Genomic DNA, 23,140 nt, shown 5'->3' on the forward strand with positions numbered 1-23,140 from the left:
AGAATGTGGAAAAGCATATCCCTACTGATATTAGGGAAGGAGGGAGGAAAGGACAGCAAAAGACTTACTAAGTTTTATAGTAGAACTTGATGTGTTTATGAACAGAATTTCACATTGTGATTGCTCATGGTAGCAGCAGGGAACTAGATTTAATGAGCACGGTGTCCCTTCAAAACATATACCTCTGCTGTCAGGATTCACAGACAAATAGACCTTTATATATAGCTTAGCATCGCCAGTGGGCCAATCCTGGGACTCTTTACATGCTTGAGTGTACTCACTGAATGTCCAGGGGCTTCTCACATATGCAAGGTGTCTGGGACTACAGACACATTTCCCAAGTTGAAGCCAGCATCCACCTGGCCCCCTTCTTTCCCAGGAAAGGTCAAGTGCACAAGCCGGGCAAGATCCATGAGTGCAAATAAATACCCATCTGGGTGATCAGGGCACCAGCACATTAGGGCATGTTGTGTGTGTGGTGGCACAGCCTAGCAGGTGAAAGTAGACCTATCAAGCACCATTTTTACTGTGTGACTGACAAAAGCTTTAAGGGGATCACCTGCTGTCTCCTTCACATGCACATTTGCATATGAAACAGTACTTATAAGATATAAATACTCAAAAAAAAAGCATTTCTGCTCCTCTTGTTTTGGCAAATAAGGCTTTCTTTTCCAAGCTCCCATCTTTTGCTCCTCTTTCTGTCCTGAAACCTGACTGGGTTTCCCTTCTACCCATACCCACTTCGTTTAAAACCAGAGGCACCGTGAGGTTGAGCACTACATGCTTAGCTTCCCCAAGTACAAATAAAAGGATTTGTTGAATTGGAAAGGTTTTATTTTGCTATTAACAAGATCAGCAGTTTCTTCAACTCAAGCCCAAACTGTTTAGTGGGTAGAAAGTTTGGGATTCAAACCACAGGTTTCTGCACATGGACCTGAACTGAACTTAAGCCCCCTTTAGGTTCATTTATATATACGAGACAAGTGGAAAGATGAATAGATAGTTAGATGGATGGATTATAATGTGTTTTATATGATATATAGAAAATACTCTCAGAGTGCAGGGATGGCCAGTAGCAATCATTCCCAGGGGTAGGCACCAGAGCATTGACTGATTTGTAAAGGTCAGACGCTTCAAGATTTTTTTTTCGTGTCTCATACATTCCCATTTCAGGTCTTCTCATCTATTTGTGTACATGTCTATGACACACATCTCATCAGGCAGGAAAGAAGGTGATAGGGAGGTGTTAAGAGTTCACTACTCAGATAAGGTTTGGGATAGAGTAATTTCAGATGCAATACATTACTAGCGAGTTCTTGCCACAAAGCAAGGCAATGTAATTTTTTTCACCAAACTTTCTAAAACATTTCCTCTCCCTACTCTTTCATTAATCCAACATTGTATCAATTTGCCCTGCCCCTACAAAAGTAATGTGTATTCACATGGCAATTCATGTAACCACAACATTTATCTCCACCAAAAACCATAGGGTTTTGCCCCATGCCTTAGAGTTGCAATATACAAGAACAGAAGGCTGGTTGTGTAGCTAACCTATGTTGAACAGCTTTCCTGGTTTTGCAACATTCACAGAAATTTCCCTGAGCTGAGGACCTGGGTTCTGACTTTCCTTTTTTTTTTTTCAGAGATTACTTTGGATTCACTCTTATGGCTATCTAGTTTAGAACACTGTAATTCAATTATGTCACTCAGAATCAGGTACAAAGTGATTTACTTGAACTTTGCAATTACACACACAATTCAATTGTAGGTGATTTTCTTGGCCTTTCCAACTTTGACACTAATATACTTTGCATTTCCTTAGGTCCTTCGATCACAGCAGATTTTGCTCAATGCTGTAAAAGTTATGACCCACTCCTACAAACACATTCCTGCCAGTACCTTTACTTACATAAATAGCTGTGTTGACTTCAGAGGAATTACTGTTGTGTACATGGCAGACCCCTAGAAAGTTAGCAGGAATGGTAAAATTAAATTCCTCTTAGTGTTTTGGGGGAGATTTTGAACAGAAAAAGAATTTCCCACTGAAGAAATAAGGAGTAACCATATTTTCTGGAAATTTCAGGGCAGTTATTAAACTATTCATACCTCTAATTAACATCTGAGCTATGTAACGAGGTCACCAAGAACTACATGGCATCTTTAGGAAGCAAGTTGTTCTGGGATGGGATTTTCTTCCGGGAGGTTAGCCAACATCTACAGAGATACAATAGTGCCCAATAAGCATTTGCTAAGACTTGCTATCTCACATCAGCACCCTATCCTTTGTGATTAGGTCACACCAGTGTTTCATCACTGAGTTAGAGGGCTGGTGCCTGAACAATACCAAACACAACAGAACATGACTGAGCAAGAAGAGTTTGTTATTTACCGTTATATCTATCCACATAATTCAGGGATAGAAGTGACTGGACATTTGTTTGTTTGCTTGTTTAATACCAGCACTTAGAAACACTTTTTTCATCATGCACCTTCATGGTACATTAGAGTATCTTTATCCTCGTTGTACGGAAAAGCAAGCTGAGAAAGAGACAGATGTAATGATATGTCCAAATTCATCCAGAAGACCAGTGTAGAGCTGGAAACAGGCTTTGTCAGAGTTTAACACCTCTGCTCTCTACACTGTAGCAGACTGGCTCTTTGGGAACTTCAGGAAACATGGACAATAGAATACCTCTCTTTGCAGTTTTTGATACAAACCCTTAATCAACCCCTCCAGTCTTATCTCAGGAAGTATTCAAGTTTCTTAAGCCCTCTAAGGAGGGATGGAAAGACTATTAGATAGGTAATCACTGCGGTCATCTTCCATGCTCTTATAGATCATACAAGCTCTAGAATCACTTTTTGTCTCCTGAAGTGAATTCTTCCTTATACATAGTCAGTAGATTATCTCCAACACAGCTGTCTTCTGCCTTGAACATCATCTTCCTAACCATGTGTCATTTCAGTGATCTTCAGAAGCTCTCTTCTCACTTTTCCTCCCTGTCTCAGATCACATTTGAAGCTATTCAGGGTGTCTTCATCCTTTTTTTTTTTTTTTTCCCTTCTTCTTTTTATCTCTGCATTTGTCCATTCTTAACCCTGGTAAAGCCTTAGTCCTGGCTAGAAACATCAGGTATATTAAAGACTAATGAAAAAGTGAGTGAGACAAAAAAGGAAAGGGTAGTAGGAACAGTGAGAAGAAGAAAGATTGAAACACTGAGAAATCAGCTGTCTCTGCTTCCTACTCTTCTTTCCCAGGTTACCCTTCTACCTGCTCTAAATTAATATCAAAGCCAGAGGGAGCAGTAAAAGGTTGGTGGGGGAGAACACGACAACCTTAGGAAAAAAAAAATCATGATGCAGAAAAGCGTCTGTCCCCTGTCTAATTCCTGCAGTGGCCTGTAGCTGATGGTGCCGAGAAAAATACAGCAGCAAGCTCTGACATTTCATTTCTGCAGAGAATTGAAAAAGGGCTTGCTGTAATTCATCGCTTCTTGTAACTCAAACCCTTTTTGACAGGAGTACCTGCGCTGTCTTTTAACAGTGGCACCACGGTGCCTGTAATTGGACATGAAAAATGATGTCGCGTTTCTACTTGCAGGGAGGATTGGGGTGGGGGTAGGTGGGGCAAGTGGCAAGTTGGTGTGAAGGGATGACATCTGGCATTATTTGAATAGGTTGGTTTGAGGCAAAAAGAAGGAAAAGCCAAAATGAAGGGTATGAAGTGTAACAAGTACGATCACCTTGTCCAAGGTGTGCAAAGGTGATAGTAAAGGTGGTTTTCAGCTGAGATGAACGTGCAAAGGATCAAAGTAAAATGAGAAGTGTGATGCATCCAAAGTTCTATCTCCTGCATCAACCCAAGTGCTTATGGCATCTGTGGAAGAAGGACGTGTAACGTTTTTTCCTGAAATGGGGCCGATTCACAGCTGTAGGGGTACCCAATGCCCACAGTTCCCAATATAGACAGGGGATCTGGACAGACTTCCTCTGAGGCCACAGTGGGAACACAGTGGTGAGTAAAACTATGGTTTGCCATCCACCTGCCACACCTTTGAAAACTGGGTCTGTCATATGTAACCAGAAACCCAAATTAAATTTTTTGGCTCTCACCTACATCCCTTTGTGTTTCAGTGGTCCTCAGCCCACCTCTGTTATGACATTGCTGTTGAGTGAGGCACTTCAAAGTAAATTTGTGTCCAAATTGGAATCTGAATCATGAACAACAAGAAACATATTGTCCTGTTCTATAATGGCTTTATGACTATTAGGCATTCTGGTTCTGTAATGTCAGGAATCTTCACAGTTTATATAGAGAATAAAAAATTTTAGTCAGATCCTATAGGATAGGAGGGAGGCTAGAGAGGAGATAAACTCTTCCTGGGTTAACCAATGGTAAAACAGTATACTTTTTTTCACTGTGGCAACCCAACAGAGATGTTCCTTATTCAACAGAATAAGGACCCATGATCATATTTCAAAGGAGAGCACAAAGACCATCCATAAGCAGAAGAAAGAAGGACCATTGGAATGGACAGAGTGTGACATATCCCAGAGGAGAACCTAACAGGGTCCAACCAGTCCATCTGCCAGTTCAAATGCTTGATCAGCCTACATAGGTCTTTTTTTTTGTGTTACCAAATCTCTTCTGAAGACTTCTAGTGATAGCGATCACTAAAACCTCACAGTCACACCTGTAGTTCCTATGATGCCATGTGGACACCTGTTAATCAGATTTGCTGACTGGCAAATCTTTCTCTAGAAAGTATATTCTCTAGAAAGTACAGTGTAGAGTATAAACTTTGGTTTCGTTGCAATAAACCTGTGACAATTCCCAGCTGAAGAATAAGAAAGGAACCTGAACCTCTGAATTCTCTTCTCCCAAGAAAGCATTTTCCCAGACTGGGAAAGGTACATTTTTGTGCCATTTTATTTCCCTATTTAGCCCTTTTCTGCTCCCCATGCCAGCTCCTTGCTCCCAGAGTGTCTGTATGAAAAAAAAAAAAAAGAAAGGTTCCATAGAAGGAGAGAGGAAACTTAATTATTTTCCTCTCAGTGTTTCTCCCTATAATTGGTGTCTTTCATGTCAAGATGATCTCAATTTGTATTATGGGCTTCATGCAGGCAGCACTTTCTCTTTGGTCTATAAAGAAATTGTCAAGTGTATAAATCATAGTGTACATTAAATTACGCTAGCCTTTTACTTATTAATTTCCTTAGTTTTTTCTCCCTCTGTTGTATGCTTATTCCCTCCCTCTTTTTTTCTTTTTCTTGGGGGTTGTCTTCTTTTTCTGCATCAATATATATAAAAAAAAAAAAAAAAAAAAGCAACAAACAAAGAAACCTACCCACAAAAACCAAACTGATATTAGTCTCCTTATTTTTTGCTAAACGGTCTGATGATCTCCTCTGCCTTTTGCAAACTGACCACTTCCAACTCAACAACAAGCACATTAAGAACCCGTAATATATAGTGCAGATATATATATTTGACAGTGCAACTGTCAAAAGTTAACAGCTCTCAAGTCAGACCTTGGTGCATGGATGGTGTCAACACCAACGTGCTATAAACACAAACCAATCACAGTGACTGAGGAGCTGGGGGAAGCTAAAGCACAGTAACTAGGAAGTTTGGCTTCATTATCCCGTGCATGAGAACCAAGATGGGGTTCGTCTCCCTAACTACATAGACTACCTTTGTGATTAGTGGAGACAAACAAGCCCTACAGAAGAACGTTCCATCCTTTTCATCTCAGACACCAATCTTAAAATTACACTTTTTAGACGTCTGGAGCTACAGAACATAAATTACCCTCCTCACCGGTGTGATGTTGGATCTTTAAACATCTGTAACAGCTAGCTGCTCACATGTGTTTACAGGAGCCCTGTGGCAGGATGTCCATCCTGCTGCTGCTAAATACATCACCTCCAGACCTGCTAATATCTTGTGATACCTGTGGGAGTGACAGGTCTTTACTGTTGCAGAAGCAGGGGCTGATACAAAGTTTATCCAGTACCAGGTTCTTTGTTGGTTGTAGCACTTCAGCTGTCTGGAGTTTGTTGGATGATACAGGCATCCTGGTGAGCAGAAATTGCTTGGTGGTGTCTGGAGCCATAGATACTTCTCTTCCTGAGTGAAGCCTAGCTGTAGTCGGTTTATGGCTAAGTACATTTTTCTCTTGAGACAACAATGAAGCAAGATCTGCTAGGCTCTCCATCATCTTAACCTACTTGTCAGCCAGCTTGATAACTTTTTATTACTAAATATGTGTGCAAAGTAATTAGAATAAATCTAAATGATTATGAACTACTTTCAAAAAAAAAAAAAAAGGTAAATTAGGGAAAAAAAAAAAGAAAAAGAAAACTAACAGCCTTGTTGCCCTACTGTGAATAGCCAGAAATAAGGGAGGGGCAACATCTTCTATGGCATCCTGCGACACTTATAAGCCAATTTGTGCTCTGACTTTCTTGGGAAGCAATACATTGGGAGATTCCCGTTGCCTTCTGACTGCCTGCTCCTTGTGATGCCAGTTTGAATTTACCCTGTCTTTGATTACCAAATCTAAACAATAATTTTATTTCACTCAGGGGTGATCATGCACATAAAGATATTTTGGATAGTCCATCTGCATAGTGTATGGATTGCTTTAAGTGACATGGAGGAAGAGGCAAGGAAGGGCTTTCAGATTAAAATCTCAGCTGGTTCTGATCCAATCTCCATCTCCAGCTATTAACAGGAGGGGTATATCCTCACCCCTCTTCATCAGACACCCACATCCTGTTTGGAACTACCGTTGAAGATGATTGCACACATCTGTTGCCCTTTATCCTTGGAGTTAACAGCTCTGGGAAAAATGGTAGTCCCCAATGCTTTTGTTGAGAGAGAAAGAGGGATAAGCTGGAGAACAGAAATCCTATTCACAACACGATGGCAAGGTTTTTATTCTTGCTTATGTTCTGATGTGAGAAAGGAAAAAGATGCATGAAAAAGCATCAGAGTGAGATGTTTCAACTCATATCCTACCCTCTCCCCTCAAAAAAAATCTCCATAACCAACACTCCTGCAACATGTGGACAAACCAGATCCAAATCTCATTCCTCAAGTATGAAATGGATTCTACTACGTTGCAGGTGACTATCCTACTGAACTAGCAGTGGAGGTGGAATTCACTTTTCCATTTTTTTTTCATCATGCCAATCTCAAGAAATCTTTGCAATTAAGGTTTCACTGATGCTGATGTTCTGACAAAGCATTTCTGCTCTGACACACTAGTGTTTGCAGAGGAAACTATTAGAAATTTTAAAAGTTACATTTAAAATTTCATGACCTGTGTGAAATGAGTCAGATCCCTCTCCCAGTGTGATTCAACAGAGCCTCTGTCAGGTAAATGGGGTGACACTGATTTACCTTGGACAAAGAAGCAGCGTGTACTCTGTTGTTACTTCTTTGCTTACTAATTGCTTTTTCCCCCCTTATGGAGTAAATTCTGGTGATGCATGGTAAAAAAACAAAGCAAGCCTCTGTATATGAGTGTTTGATTCCACCATTAATTATGTTCTTTCTTTGCTCTTTCTTACAGATGAACAGACCAATCCAGGTGAAACCAGCGGACAGCGAAAGCCGAGGAGGTAGTTGACTGCATTGCTTTCAGCCACAGTGCTAAGTATAATTGTTGTCTCTGGCTTCTCTCAGGCAATGTGCTGATCAATTAGTAACGTAATCACTGCCAAAGAAATTCCCTCTGCAGCAAAGATTCTCTTTATTAAATCTCCTTTACTTCGTCTCGCTTTCCTCATATTCAATTATTATTTGATTTTAAAAGGCAGGCAGGTGCCAGCGATTGCCTGGGAAACAAATAACTGCCTCGTTAAGAAGTGAAGCATCAGGCGCTGACTTAACAAAGTTTAACAGCGGTGACGGCAATGTAGGTTTTTCAGACCTACGTTGGGCTGAGCTGCAGAGGTGTTTAATTTGGTTAGGATAAAGCAGATATTTTATGGTTTCTCTGGCCATGTTGTTTCCGCTTGGACAAAAGCAAGTCTGCTTTTGGAAAAAGCAAATTCTGAGGTAGCAGAGTTTTCTGTACCTTTATCAGCTTATCTGGATAAACCTGCTGTGGAAACTGAAGACTTCTCTCAGTCTCAGGGAGTTATTCAGGATTTGCACAGGTGTAGCTGAAATGAGAAGCTGGTCTTTTGCTTTTCCATTCTGCTCAGTGGATTTGGAAGGCTTGGCTAAGTGACCGTTCAATAGATCACCGGTGATAAGGTGTTTCCTGTAAAAGGTTTTCTACCAGAACTGATGTGGTGATACTTCACCCTAGTCTTCTAATAGGGGCCTGTTTGTCAGATCAAACACAGAGCTCAGTGAGAAAGGGTGATATGGTCCATTATGCTGGATAAATTACCTTTTCTGCTTTTTTTTTCTTTTTAATATGTGTACATATATATATATACTTGCATATATATAATGACATGGTGCTTCCTTCCTCTCAATCATTATCTCTTTGTGGAAAAAAATGAACGGCTTTTGCCCACATACGCATTAAAAAAGCTAGTGGTTGTGTATCATATAAATATGGGAGTAGATTTTGTCATTTAGTAATGATGTGGCTCTTAGGTGTGTGCAAACTCTTTAGTTTCCACCATAGAAGTAAACGCTTCCTCATTTATATCTTTGTGCTGGCATTAGTGGAAATCTCCAGCAACAACTACTTAAAAGGAGTAAAATGCCTCACAGACGAAAGGCACTGAAATTGTGTTCTTTTTTTCAGTTGAAAGCTTTGGATTCCAGAGGCTTTGACTGCATCAGTGTGAGGCTGAAACTCTCCAGTGACTCAAGTCATTGGAAGACTCTGTGCGTAGCTTGTAGTTAAAGGGCTGGTGTTACGGAGTGGTGAAACCGGTAGGTCGACAGAGGCTCTGTAAGGATGGGCTGTGGTGCGGTGTAATTGCAGAGCAGGAGAAGAGCTGAGTGCTGGAAAAATGCCAGAGAGCTCAGGGATAAATATTGCACTTTCAGAGTCCCTGTAAAGTAAATTTAAGGGAATTTGGCCAACACCGGGCAGAAAATATTTGATGGGCTCTGCGATGGCAAGTTCTGCTGTCAAGGGCCATGGCACATTTCTAACCTGCAACAAAGGCGTGTCACATCATACAACGTTGTCCGGTGGTTTTTAACAGAACCAGGTCAATTTGCCCCCTTTCCCATCCTGTCTGACGACCTGGCTCCATGTCTGAGTAGGAGTGGGTAAGCCATGGGCAGTTGTCAGTGCTGATCTCCTAGGGGAAAAGGGAAAGGCTCAGCTGCCTGGGCAAATGAGGGGACATTATGCACATTCCAGTGGAGCTCGTGCCGACAGCGAGAGTGAAGGGAGGGCCTTTTGTCTATTTAATTAGACATAGCAAAAAATAATAATTAGGCTGGCCAATTTGCTTAGTGCGCCTACAGGGTATGCAGCTCCCAATCACTCTTTTTTTTTTTTTTTTTTTAATGCAAATCACTAATAGAGAACACATGTCTGGCTTTCTGGGAAGGGTTTTCAAACTCTTTTGCTAAGAGCAGCTGCTTTCAGGAGGGGTGGTTTGAACTGCAAAGGGCTCTGGTGGTGGTTTGATTCCACATTATTCCTCACACCAGTAGTTCCCTCCCCATTGTATTTTAGCTAATTATCTCCCCAACACACATAAACCTCATTTTTCTCACCCGCTCCGCTTCCATATCACTCCTGTCGGCAGTGATCATAATGCAGGGGCCAAGCGGGTGCACTCATCATTGGCGTGAAAGACACGTTGTCCTAATTCCCCACTGACAAGCTGCTTCTGGGCTGGCGATGTTTCAGGACGGCATGACTCAAGGGCAACTATGGGAGAAAAGAACAATTGGCACCCAAGGGAGGCATTGTATGAAAACTTACGTTCTTCGTGAGCCCACCAGTTAAAGCAGGCATGGCAAACAGAATGCTAAAAAGGAGGCCGTGTATCTTAGGAGCACATCAAAAGACTTCATTAGGGCTGCAAGATAAGGTCAACTTCAACAACAAAGAAACTTAAGTTGTAGCTTATTATACCCCATCCATGTACTTCGATGGGATGTGAAGTACAATGAGGGCTTGGAAGATGAAGCAGCAGTTCTGCACAGCACAAGTCTTCGGTCTGCCGAAAGCCCACACCCTGAATACACCTCTATCTTCTGGCTTACGGGGAGTTTTGGTGCCAGGTCAAGGTATTAAGGCAAGAATGCAGTGCTTTGTGAAACTGAGTTTGCAAGGAGGCTTTTGCTGGAAATGGTGAGCAGTATTCTTGAGGAAGGGAGATTGTGTTTTGTTTAGGGACAAATACCTGCATTTCGCTAAAACATGAATCTTTGACTTTTCCCATAAGTTCTCCCACAGCCCAAAGCTGATGGGAGTCCAAAATTTACTCTTTCCCCCAACCAGATTCTGCTCAGCATTTTTTCGTCTTGTTTTTGAGTCTGGATTTTCTTGATTTTTAACCCTTCCTGTGTCTTTATTCTCAGTTGAACTGAAAATGTATGTGTTAGCATTTAGCGTGTATAAGCAAGAATTTAGACTTTCAGACCATCTAGGTTTGGGGAAGAATTCAAAATATTGCTTAGTACAAATTACACTCAACCCAACAAAATGGAATTGCTGAATGCCCCTTATTAGTTTGGCTGGTTTTGTTATTTTGTTTGTTAATCCTCATATTGGACTAGGAGCAAGACAAAGAGTGCAATCCTTTTCAATAAAAACTGGCATTATTTACATTTGCCTAATCTCACTGGAACTAGAAATGAATGTATTCTCAGTACATTTCTCTAGGGAAACAGTCTAAATTAATGGGAAAATTTTGCATTTTGTGCTCCTGCCCGTTTGTGCGTGTGTGTATAGTCAAGATACAAAACATTATATAGGGGTATTCCTTCTACAAGATGCTTCATGAATCTTCAAATACCTTATCGGAGGGTCAGAGTCCTTTGACATTTTATAGAGACTTTAGCAGTGATGGAATTGATAGAACGTGATAAAAAGGCAACAATTCTGTATTTTGTTCTGAAAAACCAGAGTGCAACTCTAGCTCTATTAAGGGTATCTTAAAAACTCTCATTGACCTTTGTGTTCTCCAAATTTAGCTTGACTATACAGAAACTACTTCACCATAGATTAGGTAGTCCAATACGATTTTCCAGATGTAAGCTATAACTCTGTGTTAAATTCTGAACATGACAAATACCAATTAAACTGATAGAATTTTCTATTATTCTCATCCCATTGCTGATGATCTTTCTTGGTTCCTTGTCTCATATTCAGCTCTAAAAATAGTCTGTAGATATCAGTGACTTAAAGTTTTGCAAACTTAGGGAAAGATTTCAAGTCTATTTTGTGGTTTGGGGCAAAAGTTTGGAGCCATTTCTTATTTTATCCACAATATCTCTAGCTCTCTCTAGACAACTCTCACTGCAGCTGGCAGGGTTAACCTATGATAAACACAGCCCCGAGGTCCCACTAGGTTGTACAGGGAGTAACATTTTTTAAAAGGAAATTACTCTCCTGCTACTCTAGTTGCACTCCGTTAGTGATGCTTAGATGCTCCATTGCTCCCACATTCCTCTCAAAGGACAGAGGAAGGTCCGTGAAGGAAGGCATGAAAAGATGCACACAGTGTGCTACCCAGGCCCAATGTTGTCCCTACCAAGAAACACTTCACAGTGGTTTTGGGGTCCTCCTGCATTCTATGGAAGAGATACAGAAGGTTCCTGGACTAAAGAAAATAAAAAGGCAAAGTCCAAAGTGACTTAGAGTTGAAAGGGTGCAATGTCCTGCAGAGAGGGTGTTGAGAGATTTACAGGAGAGTCTGTAGTTCACGACACCGCAGTGCTTTCTGCATACAAGACTTCACAAATCTCCTAAAGCTTCTCCCTGTGTTTGTGCTTTCAAGCAAATTTTTCTGAGTATGTTTGGGGGAGGCATGTGCAGTGTGTCTTTTTTTGTCTTCTGTGTGGGGGGTGTGACAGCAGCAGCTGGAAGGTTTGGACCTCATATTTCAACCGACTTGCATTGTTTCTCTACCCGTTACTCAATGTGCAGGCTCTGAAATTGTCTGCTTGGTTATGGTTTATTCCAGCTTCAGAGCAAAATGTCCAAGTACTCATTTACAGTAAACAGCAAAACAGTGGTGTCTTACTCATGCACTATGATCTATTTCATTTTATTCCCTTCCATCAGCTCAGCAATGATGATGGGGGCAGAATGGCCTCTCCACACTTTCTAAGCCCTATTTTCCTTTGGGATAAAAGTCTGGATCTATTTTTTATTTCCTCCAGGCCATTTCTAACTCTCACTAGCTCTCAGCTGCGGCTGGCAAGGTTTGTCTGTGACAAACACAGCCCCAGGTCCCACTAACTATTTGGCATTTAGCTGCTTTCCCTTTAACTGAAAGAATCCTTATGGCCAAAACCTCCCAGGAAGCTTCCCATCCAGGTACTAGCCAGATCCTAGCCTGTTTAGGTGCTGAAATCAAGCAAGACTTGTTTGCCTCCAGCTTTATTTGGCTTCACACTGGTATAACAATGTTATGGAGAATTATTTCCTTCTTCCTTGGAAGTGTTTTGCAAAGAGGAGGTTTGCTTGCCCACCAGAAAGGTCTGAGGAAAAGATTGAAGGGTAAATAAGGAGATGGAAATCTTGGCAGAGCTCATCATCTTCTCTCCTGCACTGCTGGAGTTTAGGCTATGCCTACATGCAAGAAGTCCTGAATTTTGGGACTACGGGTGCATGAGAGTTGTAGCTTTGTAATTTTCATCTCTTCCTTATCCCTGAGCCATGTGTTGTCTGGCACACCAAGCTCCGCAGAAGCTGCCTTACCAGCAGTTCCCTATCTTATACCTTTGATGAGCTTCTTTAAAAGACTTCCAATCCCAGACGGTGGAGAGCCGGCTGAGGGAATGTCTTCTTTCCAGGTGGTAGTCCATACAGCCTACCGTTATGTGACCTGCCACAGCTTTTTCTTCAACCGTTCATCTCTTTTTCTTTTATGGACCCCATACCCATTCAGCAGGAGCAGAGATATGGCAAACTGGCAAACACCCCAGGGAAAGAGATGATGTTCTCCCTTCTCACAGCTGGGGGGGAAGATCTAAGCTTACTTCTTCATGAACACATCCCCATTAACTCTTTCAACATCGCCATGAGCCCAGTGTGACTCACCCTTATCTTTTATAGCTTGGGTAGAGCAAGGCACAGTCAGGGACTTGCAACGGTCGTGTAATACATGTGTGCCAGCCTTTGCTGCTACCATTGCGCTTGAAAGGCTAAGACTACTAGTTGGACAGTAACAGCTCCTTTCTTCACGTTTTCTGAGGTCTGGACTCAAGGATTCTGGACAAATCATTTACCATACCTGGGGTCTTATATTCCCCTTTCTTTTCCTCAGAGCCCACAACAGTTTCAACAACATCTCTCTCCCTCTTTATCTTCCCTTACAGTTTGAAAGGAGATTTCCAGCTCTATGCCAAATCCTTCTCTTAAGTCTGATAGATCTCCTCTTTTTGAGATTTTACCCAAACATGATTAATCAGCTGGTTTTGACTTTTCTTGCAGGAGGGATTAAAAAACAACAACAACAAAAAAAAACCCACACCAAAACAAATGAAAATATACTCTCACACCCAAATCTAAAGATCTTTTCTCTATTTATTACATATCCAATATTAAACAGCACACTTTCTGTGTGAAGGGTAAAGAGAAGGAATGATTTTAAAAATAATCCAATATTCTGTTAAAAAATCCACTGGGAGAGGAGATGAGCATGAGTCAAAGGGAAAAAGAAAAAGCAAGAACCTAACCAAAAGATCTTGATATTAAACTGGGAGGCAGCTTTCTTGCCTCAGAGGCTGGGGAAGGGTCAGGACCAACAGAAAACCTTGGTGTCATTGAAAGGGTAGGCTCCTAAGGAATGGCTATCAGAGATTCTGGGAGGGAGAGATGTCAGTGCATTGAAGTGTGTTTGCCTCTATGTCTAGTGAGGGGCTGGGGAAGGAGCTGGGCCTTGGACCACACAGGCCACCTTAGATATCCCACAGTCTTGAGCATTGCTCTGGCCTCTTCTGGCCTATACGTCCTGGTTTTCCCCCCATATGAACAGGGACACATCAAGGCCAGGGCAGAATCAAGAAACTCACGCAGATTTGGACGTTCCTCCTTCCTCTCAGAAGCCACAGTCTCAAATGCCTAGACCGCATTGTGTGTGACAGAGCCTTCTACAGCAATGCTCAAAACTGCTGGGTTCAAAAGGAACCTGTCAATTGGATTTTATTCCAGGTCTGAATGTCTGTAAAAATCTTTAGTGTTTTTCCTTCACTCCTAAGATAAACCTGATCTAGAAAGAGCATTTTAGTACTCGTGGAAATCTTCTCTTTCTAGCCATGGCTTGTTGTAGGACCGATGACAGTCAATGGGAAATTAAAATCTCCTAGTTTATTGTGGAAATTCAGGATTGCATGACCCTACTGACAGCTGACACCCTGTTGTCCTTACATGGCTGTGTTTTTCATGCAGGAAGAATGTACCAGCATGCAAATGGATCAGTTAATTCAAAGTGGCCATGGATGACCCCATTCATGCTCTCCACTGTCTGGTAAATCTTAATTCTGGGGGAGAAAAAAGCCTCCTGCAGATCTTCATGTGTAGTGGTTTATATTTGATGACTCTGCTGAAGGCTGATGTGCTCTATTCCACACTCACCTGCTGAAAGAATATAAGGGACATCAAACTTTTGTTCATGTCTGCCCTTTCCATCGTGATTGAAATCGATGGAAGTGTGCCCATCAATAGGAACTGGAAAAGATCCACAGGACATTAAGTTCTAGCACATAACCTAAGGACAACCTTTTAAAATTAAGTATTAAGGGAATAAAAGGAAAAAAAACCACCATTGCACATTTTTCATGAAGCATCTGTAACCTAATAGTTTACTGACAAGAAGGAGGAGGGTCTAGAGTGGAGCCTGTGGAGAAGCTGGGGAGCTCATGGCGTTGAGGTTTTGATATCGGTTCCGTCCTCCACTACCACACCACTTTTGATCATTTTTGTAACTTCGATTCCCTTTTCCTTCTCACCCTTTCTGCATTGCCTGCTTAGCCTGTGATATGCTTTTATTCAGTCATTTCTTGCAGCTAGTGCCTTTGGCATTCAAGCATGTCAGGCTGTCAGTGTCATAGGGTTAAGACACCAGTGAAAGCCCGTAGCTGTGCCCAAAATGATATGTACAGGACCAAGAATCAAGTATGGTGTACGACCGAGGGCCCTCACACTGCAGAGTGATATCTGGAGTTTTTTAAACAACAGGGTAAAAATGGAAGAAATGATGGGAGGAGGAGAGTGGAGGAAATAAAAAATGTAATCCTATAAAAAAATTCCACCTTTGTAAATACAGCTCAACCTCCTAGGTGAACTCAGGGACACATCACAATCCGAGTATCTTTTTTTAATGCAAAGGTTGCTTGTCAATGGGTTTTTATACAGCATTAATAATACATTTATAGATACGCTCCACAATTAATTGCAAAGCATTTATGGCACTGAACAGTTAGAATGCATTATGATAATCACTCCTCATGCATTGACTTTATTGTAAAGGTTTTGCTGATCATTATAATTGGCTTGTTATTACACAGGGATATAATAACACCTCTCTGTATAGTAGTTTATAGCACATCAATAGCAAATGCATTCCCTTTATTGGAAGCAATGTGCATTTTATTAGAATATAGCTGAATAAGTGCAATCCATGTAGACAAATGAAGTTTCTAATGAACTGTCTCACAAAAGAGTCGAAATAACAAGCCATTTATTATGTATTATTCTATTGACGAACTTGTAGTTATGGTTACATAGGCATTTCTTTAAAAACGGAAGGCATGTTTTGCTGTTCTTTTGGAGAAGCATTTTGGGGAAAGGAAACGTACAGGTCATTTTTCTGCCTGATGTTGAATAAAGTGAGGGTGACTGATGCTCACACCTTACAGATTTCATTTGCTCGTTGAGATTTTCCAAGCTTCTTCCTTGTACATTTGGTCTGACATTCACAAAGGATCAAAATGTTCTCACACTGAGCCCAATCCCAACGCCTGGAGTGGTGAAGCACCAACATCCCCTATACAATCAGCAACGCATTAGGTATGAGGGGCTTGGTGTTGTCCTTAATCCTGTTGTGTGGGTTCCTCTTCTGCGTGCTGCTGAGTAATACTTTAATGAAAACGCACAAGAAATCCTTGGGCGATGCCTGTAGAGCATAACATCCAGTCTTTGTCCTCGTGTGAAAATGCCTTTGTTGGTGATTGCTGTACCAGGAAGGCAGAGGTCTTAGAAGAGATCTGGTGCAAAATGAGGTGTATGGAGGAATGGCAAAGAGAGGACTTATTACAAAGGAAACTGAGGCAGCTGGCAGAAAACTCACTGGTTGCAGGTCAATTAGAACTGGGATAAAACGAGGCATATTTTATAGTTAACAACCAAAAATACCATGAGGTATTGGAAGTTCTTCCCCTGCCTGCCATCATTACTCTAGGTCTGAATTTTAGCTCTTTTTGGAAACTTACAGTTGCATGCATCTGACATACACAGGTAATTAGTGTGTATTTGTTTAGCCATCTAACCCCAACTGTAATCAAGTACCTAAACCCTTTTAAAAGTTGTTGTTTCCAGATCTGGTACAGTTCATAAGAGCTACACTGCTACCTAAAGTATTGCCAGGGTATAAACTGAGCCCAGCGTTCAGTACATAATGCTGTGTGCATGTTTCGTCATGACTATCACTTGCCTGTTGGGTGCTTGCAAAGACCTTTCGCTCTCAAGTAACCCAGGGTCCTTCTGAAAAGTCAGTTTTAGTGTGATGTAGGATACAGGAAATGTTTGGACTGTAGTCAGTACCTTCAACTGTTGGCACACAGAGGTTACAACTGAGCAGTTTAAAATAAGACTGGCACAGCCCTGCAGTTTCGATGCAGACTGAACTCTCGCTTCTCCGAGTGGGAATTTCAGTAAGAAGGGTTTTGCCCCTTGCCTACTGAGATTCCAGATTATAGTATCACAGCTTGCAAGAAGTTTCAGGACTCAGGAGATTCTGGAGGTCAAGAAAACTTTTCTCCATGGCATACACAGCATTTTCCAATTGCTATATATAGTTTGCGGTATGTACGTGAAGTCAGTTTGGGAGGCAGAAAATCCCTATGTAAATAATTTAGCTCTCTGAGTAAACTGTATCCAGTTTTTACCCAGAAATTGGCCCTCTTAGGAGCCTTGGACTTAGAAGAAATTTTAAATGTGGCTTCTGTGCTGCTGTCCTTAAAATGTTATTTCAAGCAGGATTCAATTTGCCTAGTTTTAGTGCCCAAGTATTAGGCATATAGTCTAAGTTAGTCATCCAGGCTCCTCCTATGGACAGTGGAGGCAGAGAGGCACTTTTAAACTGTGATTCACCCCATCCTAATACAGATGGGATAAGTGGTGCTTGGAATTTTCCCTTCTCTCTCTCTCCACTGAATCTGGAATGAACCTATAGCAATTCACTCAGATTTAGATATCTCAATTTTAGACACCTGAAGAGAGGTAAGATGAATCGCAACTTTCACCTCTGCATGCCACAGTTTTCCATCTGTATTGTATGAATGATGATACGTGATTTTTCCAAAACCTTGGTTAAGATCTATGAATAAAAATTGCTATATAAAACCTATGGATTGTAGGGGATGGTTTTGTCCTAAAAGGGAAGGCATTTTTCTCCATTAATGTGTTTGCTCCATAATGTCAGGGGAAGAATAGGAAGGGCTGCTTCCCAATCAGCCTGAGCAATAGAGATAATCTGATCAATTTTAATTCCTCTTTAAAGTCAATTTCCATTTTCATTTTTGTATTTGGGTTTGCTACCACAACCATTAGCATGGCAGAATGTTAACTCAAAAAAAAAAAAAAAGAAAAAGCTTCAAATTAAAAGCAGTGCGTAACATCAGCATCTTTAAATTGTGTTTTCATAATTAAGAAAAAATATTTTTATCTTTAAAACCAGCCTGTTTTGGAATCTGTGATGGAAAATGAATATGGCCCCTTGTAATATCATTTGTAGAGAGGTAATTTTCAAGGCAGCACTGCACTGAAACATTTTCCCCCAGGGAGGATAAACAGTTGGCTTCAATTAGTGAGGCACTGTTTCCTTTCTTTTCAATTTTAAGGGCAGTCTTGCAGCCTGATCCTGCACAGAGGACGAGAAAGCTCTACACAGGGCAATAGACAGCAGCTTGGAAGACTAAGGCTTCTTCTTGCTTTGCCACAGAGTTTCTCCTTGACCTTGAAGAAGTTACTTAGGGTCAGGCTATTATTGTCAGTCCGTTTCTATCTGGTGACTAATATTATCTTCGACTGTCTGAATATATACAGAAAATTGGCCCAACATCTTGCCCTGATTCCAGTTTCCTTCTTTAAAATAGCATTGGTGCTGCAAGGCTACATGCATTAAAGATTATTAGGTGCTCAGGTTCTCTAATCATTAGTTCCAAAGTAATAACTTGGTTAAATAAATAGAGAAGTTCAAAAGTGTCAAATGTGTTTCACTACTCAAATCTCGCATAAAGTCAACGGGCCTACTCCCTTTGAAAATCTCCCCAAATAATGATGTTCTTCCTTATAGTTGGAGCCAACTTTGTGGGTTTGATTCCTCCCACTTTTGTAGTGGAGTCAAGTCAGAGTTCTTCCTGTAGGAGATGCTGCCTGCTCATGCTTGTGGGAACCGCAGCAGGACATGTCACATGCCAGAGCAGGGTTGTTTCATAACACACGTCGGGATTGCCCAATGAATGGGACTAGAAGAGTGTTAAAAATAAGGACTAAGTAACTCAAATATATTAGGACTGGCCTTACTGGAGGGATGCTTTCTTGTAGCATCAAACCTAGTATGCAGGAATTCATAGCTAGTAAAATACTTCCTGCCCATGAACTGCCATATGAATGGTAACTTATTTCCCCAAATATTTATTTTATCCATCTCTGGAGCCACTGATGAATGACCAGATGCATTGATTGTAAACCACAAAATACAGACACTTCCAAGCAGCCATCCAATTAACATGAAATTATGTTGCCACAATGTAAGTTACATTGTATGAGTTGCTTTCTTGGGTTTTTTTCTTTTTTTTTCCAAAATGACTATGACTATTATTATTATTACGAATAGCTAATGAAGAAGAGATGTGGGAGAATGGGCCAGAACCTCAGGCAAGGGGGAATGAAGATAGTGTGAGTTTAATGACTTTAGAGATTGGACTGAACCAAAGGAGTCTCTCCACTCCCTAGATCAGAAATCTAATTATTTACTATCTATCTTGCGGCAGTGCCTGGGAGACCAGTTATGAACCATGACACCAGGTTCATTGTACAATACAGAACAGAAGGAAGCCTTCTTTTCCTTAAGAGCTTACTCTCTAAAGATAGACCAGATACAGTGTCTGGATGCAGACCTGTCATACAGTGTCTTGCCAGATGTGAGAAATGCATTGTGCTGGGTTGCACACCTGGGAGTAAAACTAATACATCAGGACAAGGGCTGTGGAGTTAGGGTTTACCTGGGGAAAGGAAACATTAAGGATGGCCTTCAAGCAAAGCTCCTTTCGGGGACACGTCCTCTGGGACAAAGCAAGCAACATTCTGAATAACATACGCAAGACCTTAAGCTAATAGCATGGCCTCTTTCTTGACAAGGGCCCTCCTCCTGCATACTCATACCACGTGGTCCCGGTTGGTGTATCTGGTCACAGCTAAGGTCAGGCAGCTGTCTTTGGTGTACAGGTTTGCTAGTGGAAAAGAAACTGAGGTTCAGAAAATGCCTGAGGGACACTGCACTGACAGAGAGCCTGGTATGTCACTGTCCCACTAGCTATACAGGCGGCAGGTCCATAGGTACTGTGGGAGAAACATGGGTGCAGGAGGAAACTGAGGTAGGACGGACCCTGAATGCCAGCTGTCTCTTTACAGGGAACTCTTCAAAGGGACCAGAGTCACCTAGAACAAAACACATAATGTCTCACAACAGAAATTCAAATCCTGATGCAAGTATCAGTATTCAGGAATGAGCTGAATTTATCCCTGTCTCTTCTTGATCTCAGTGTGTGATCCAGCACTCTTCCCTGGTATTATAAGTGATGTGGTTTTTATTAGAGCCTGTAATGTTCCCTTATTGAAGTTTGGACTTTGAGAGGAAAGGCCAAAACACTGGAGCACTAGCCATTCTCCTGGTGTTTCTGGCTAGATTAAAAGGAAATGAATAGGTTTCAGATCTAGAAGGAATCGTTAGATCTCATTTAACCTCTTGCATAAACCGATAGTAAAATTTCACCCAGACATTCTGTGCTGAGATTTCTGACTTACATTTGACTGAAGAATAAAGAAATTTAGCCAGCGAATATCTCTTTTGAGGCTTCAGCACAACTTTGATATCAAACAGGTTGGAATTGCAGAGATGAACTTTCTGAAAACCTTTTAATCATTTTGAAAATCAGTTCAATTAGTAAGGATATATTTTAGTGATCAATTATGTGTAACAACTAGAGATAGTAGGATATATTTACCAATCAAAATAATTTGGATAGAAACTTGCTGTTTGACTTAAATACAAATGCCTAGTCCCCGACAGCCTCCCGCACACAAAACCATGAGAGGCAATGTTTTCCTGGGGCAAAGTTTTCCAGGTTTTTCTAAAGAGACCTTAGAAAAGGCACAGCAGGGTGATAATCCTGAAGCCGAACAGGTGAAAATCTTCATTGTGTCTAAGGACACAATGGAGTTCATTCAGAGCACTGAGAGGGAAGCCTCCTGGAAAGTGGGTATTCACATGCAAAGAAAGCAATTTGCATGACTCCTTCTATATGGTCCCAGATGAGCAGTGCTGTCATTTCCCCCTTACCACATTTCCATGCCAACACAAATGTTTCTTCTTCTTGAGTTTCTAGCTTCCTAGTCTCACGATCTGCCAAACAGGAGAGATATTTCAGGTGCTTTTCAGAAAGTTATGCTGTCTCCATTTCAAAAGGAATATCTGACTAACCTGAGCCAGTGCCCACAGAAATGGGTCTTATTACATGTCAACAGACATTGTAGAGTGACAGAATTTCCATGGGCAAATAATCAGGGAAAAAATCCTCCATTTTGCAGACATTAGTAGCATGCTGACCTTTAACAACATTGCAAGCCTTCACTCCCTTTTTAAAGTATTATATCCGTCCTTAGGGGGAAAAACTTGTAGCTAAGGATTGAAATCAGCAGTGGATCATAATGCTGGCTGTGCTATTCAATTGCCCTGCTGTATTTAGGATCCATTTATTTCTAGCTATTTTTTTCTGTCTTGAATCTAAAAAAAGAAGTGACCAGGCTGGCAGTGACATGTGATTAATAGATTGCACCTTTAGAAAAGAGTTAGCAGAAGGAGATTAGCATTGCAGCCTATTATTTATTAATTAAATGCAGACACCCTATTTATACCAATGCTGATGACATTAGTTCATGTCCATGCTTTGGGACTGCATTATCCATCCGGTCTCCTAGCATAGTAATGATTGTTATTAAGCTGGTGGATGTTGCTGGGCTCCTTCTGTCACTTGCTTCTGTTACGAGCAGGAAAGGACCGTCCAGAAGTTAAAGAGCCAACCTGAACTTTTTGTCCAAGTGTCTGCTCTGTCACTGACAGCCTGTGTTACCTTGGACATATCCCTTGGCTTCCTTGGGACATCACTGCTTGCTCTGGAGCAAGGGAGATCTGTACCTACCTACAGCTTAGGGTGAAGTGAAGATTAAGTGTGCAAGGCAATATGCTGTGTGAGACCTTTTCCATTGCTTGTAGGAGAAAGAATGACAATAGTGGACATATATGGAGCTGCTGCTGCTATTTCAATTAGCAGAATGGGAAAGAACTATCACAAGTGTTATTATTTAGCAGTGCCAGGGTAGAATAATATACTTCACATGACTCTTGCTTTGATAACTGGCCTCCCTGCCTGCAAAGTGTTCAAAGGAAAGTCCTGAAGCCAATCTCACCCTGAGGTTTCCATTATTCCTAGCAGCTGTTTTCAAGATCGTGCCACTGAATGCAGGAAAACCAGCAAATAGGTTGCAGGACTCTGATCCCACCTCACAGTGGCTCAGGGAAACCCATGGGCTGGTCTACCAGACATGAAGTTTGGATCAAGCAGATTACTAGGAGACTGTCCTCTCCTGCACCCTTGAAAAAGAGAAAGACCTGTTGGTCCAAGACAGAGTTCTGCTGGTTTTATATCAGACAATAGTTCTGTACCAGCTCCAGACAGATCATAAATAAATATATGGACCTTGGTTGAACCCACTGTGACCACATGAGCCAGCAGAGCTCATAGACCACATACGTTTCGCCTTCAGAGTAAAGATGGAAATCCAGGGAAATCCTCACATTCATCAGTTCACGTGCTTGAAAAATTACAGTTTAGGTATCTACTATCCAAATGCTCAATTACCCCTGCAGAAGCATGTCATAAATGCTTAGATCTGGTAGGGTTTCTTGACAGGGTGCAATGTGCACTCTCTTCTGTGATTGTCTGGCCCTTTTTCCACATGTTAAAGGACAAATGAAATGCACGATCTAGTCTCTTAACTGTATCTTCTCCATGTAAGCAACTGCTTTGACTGTCAGCAGGACTTTCACAGCAGGGGCAGGCAGTCTGGCCCTGAATGGAGGTGAGGTTTTCCCTCTACTTTTTGAAAATTCAGCAGTCTCCAGAAGTACAGACATGAGGTCTGAAATCAGTGTGTACTCATGAAACTATTTAGGATTTGGTCCAAAGCCTACTCAGACTCCAGAGGCCTTTGGACCAAAGTCTCCATGGAAGCTTTTTTCGAGAACAGTCCAAGTACCTGAGCCTTAAAATCCTCTTACCATCAATTTGGTGTTTGCTTATTTGGATTTTCCTCAGCAATCACGTTCCCTCTTTGAAAGCTGAACATTGTAATAGCCCACAATTAAAAGCGAATATTGAAGAGTCTTTCAGCGTTATCTACACCATGATAAAATCTGAACACATGCAAAAGACATTCAAAAGATGAATGAAGAGAGTGAATGGGCTGAT

The 23,140-nt window shown here is 41.3% G+C and overlaps 1 protein-coding gene across 49 annotated transcripts in view; it reads left to right on the forward strand.

Annotated features, from left to right (window-relative positions):
* Nucleotides 1-23,140, forward strand: part of CELF4 (CUGBP Elav-like family member 4) — a 681,334-nt gene that overhangs the window by 392,334 nt on the left and 265,860 nt on the right. For 26 of the 49 annotated variants that reach the window (XM_074165688.1, XM_074165711.1, XM_074165670.1 and 23 more), the window contains exon 3: nucleotides 7,581-7,629. In XM_074165688.1, the coding sequence (XP_074021789.1) occupies nucleotides 7,581-7,629 (49 nt within the window). Of the gene's footprint in view, nucleotides 1-7,580; nucleotides 7,633-23,140 lie in introns of all 49 variants that reach the window. The other 23 variants (XM_074165676.1, XM_074165699.1, XM_074165675.1 and 20 more) reach the window with 1 other exon arrangement.

The sequence above is a fragment of the Numenius arquata genome, chromosome Z, assembly GCF_964106895.1.
Source record: "Numenius arquata chromosome Z, bNumArq3.hap1.1, whole genome shotgun sequence".
NCBI lineage: Eukaryota > Metazoa > Chordata > Aves > Charadriiformes > Scolopacidae > Numenius > Numenius arquata.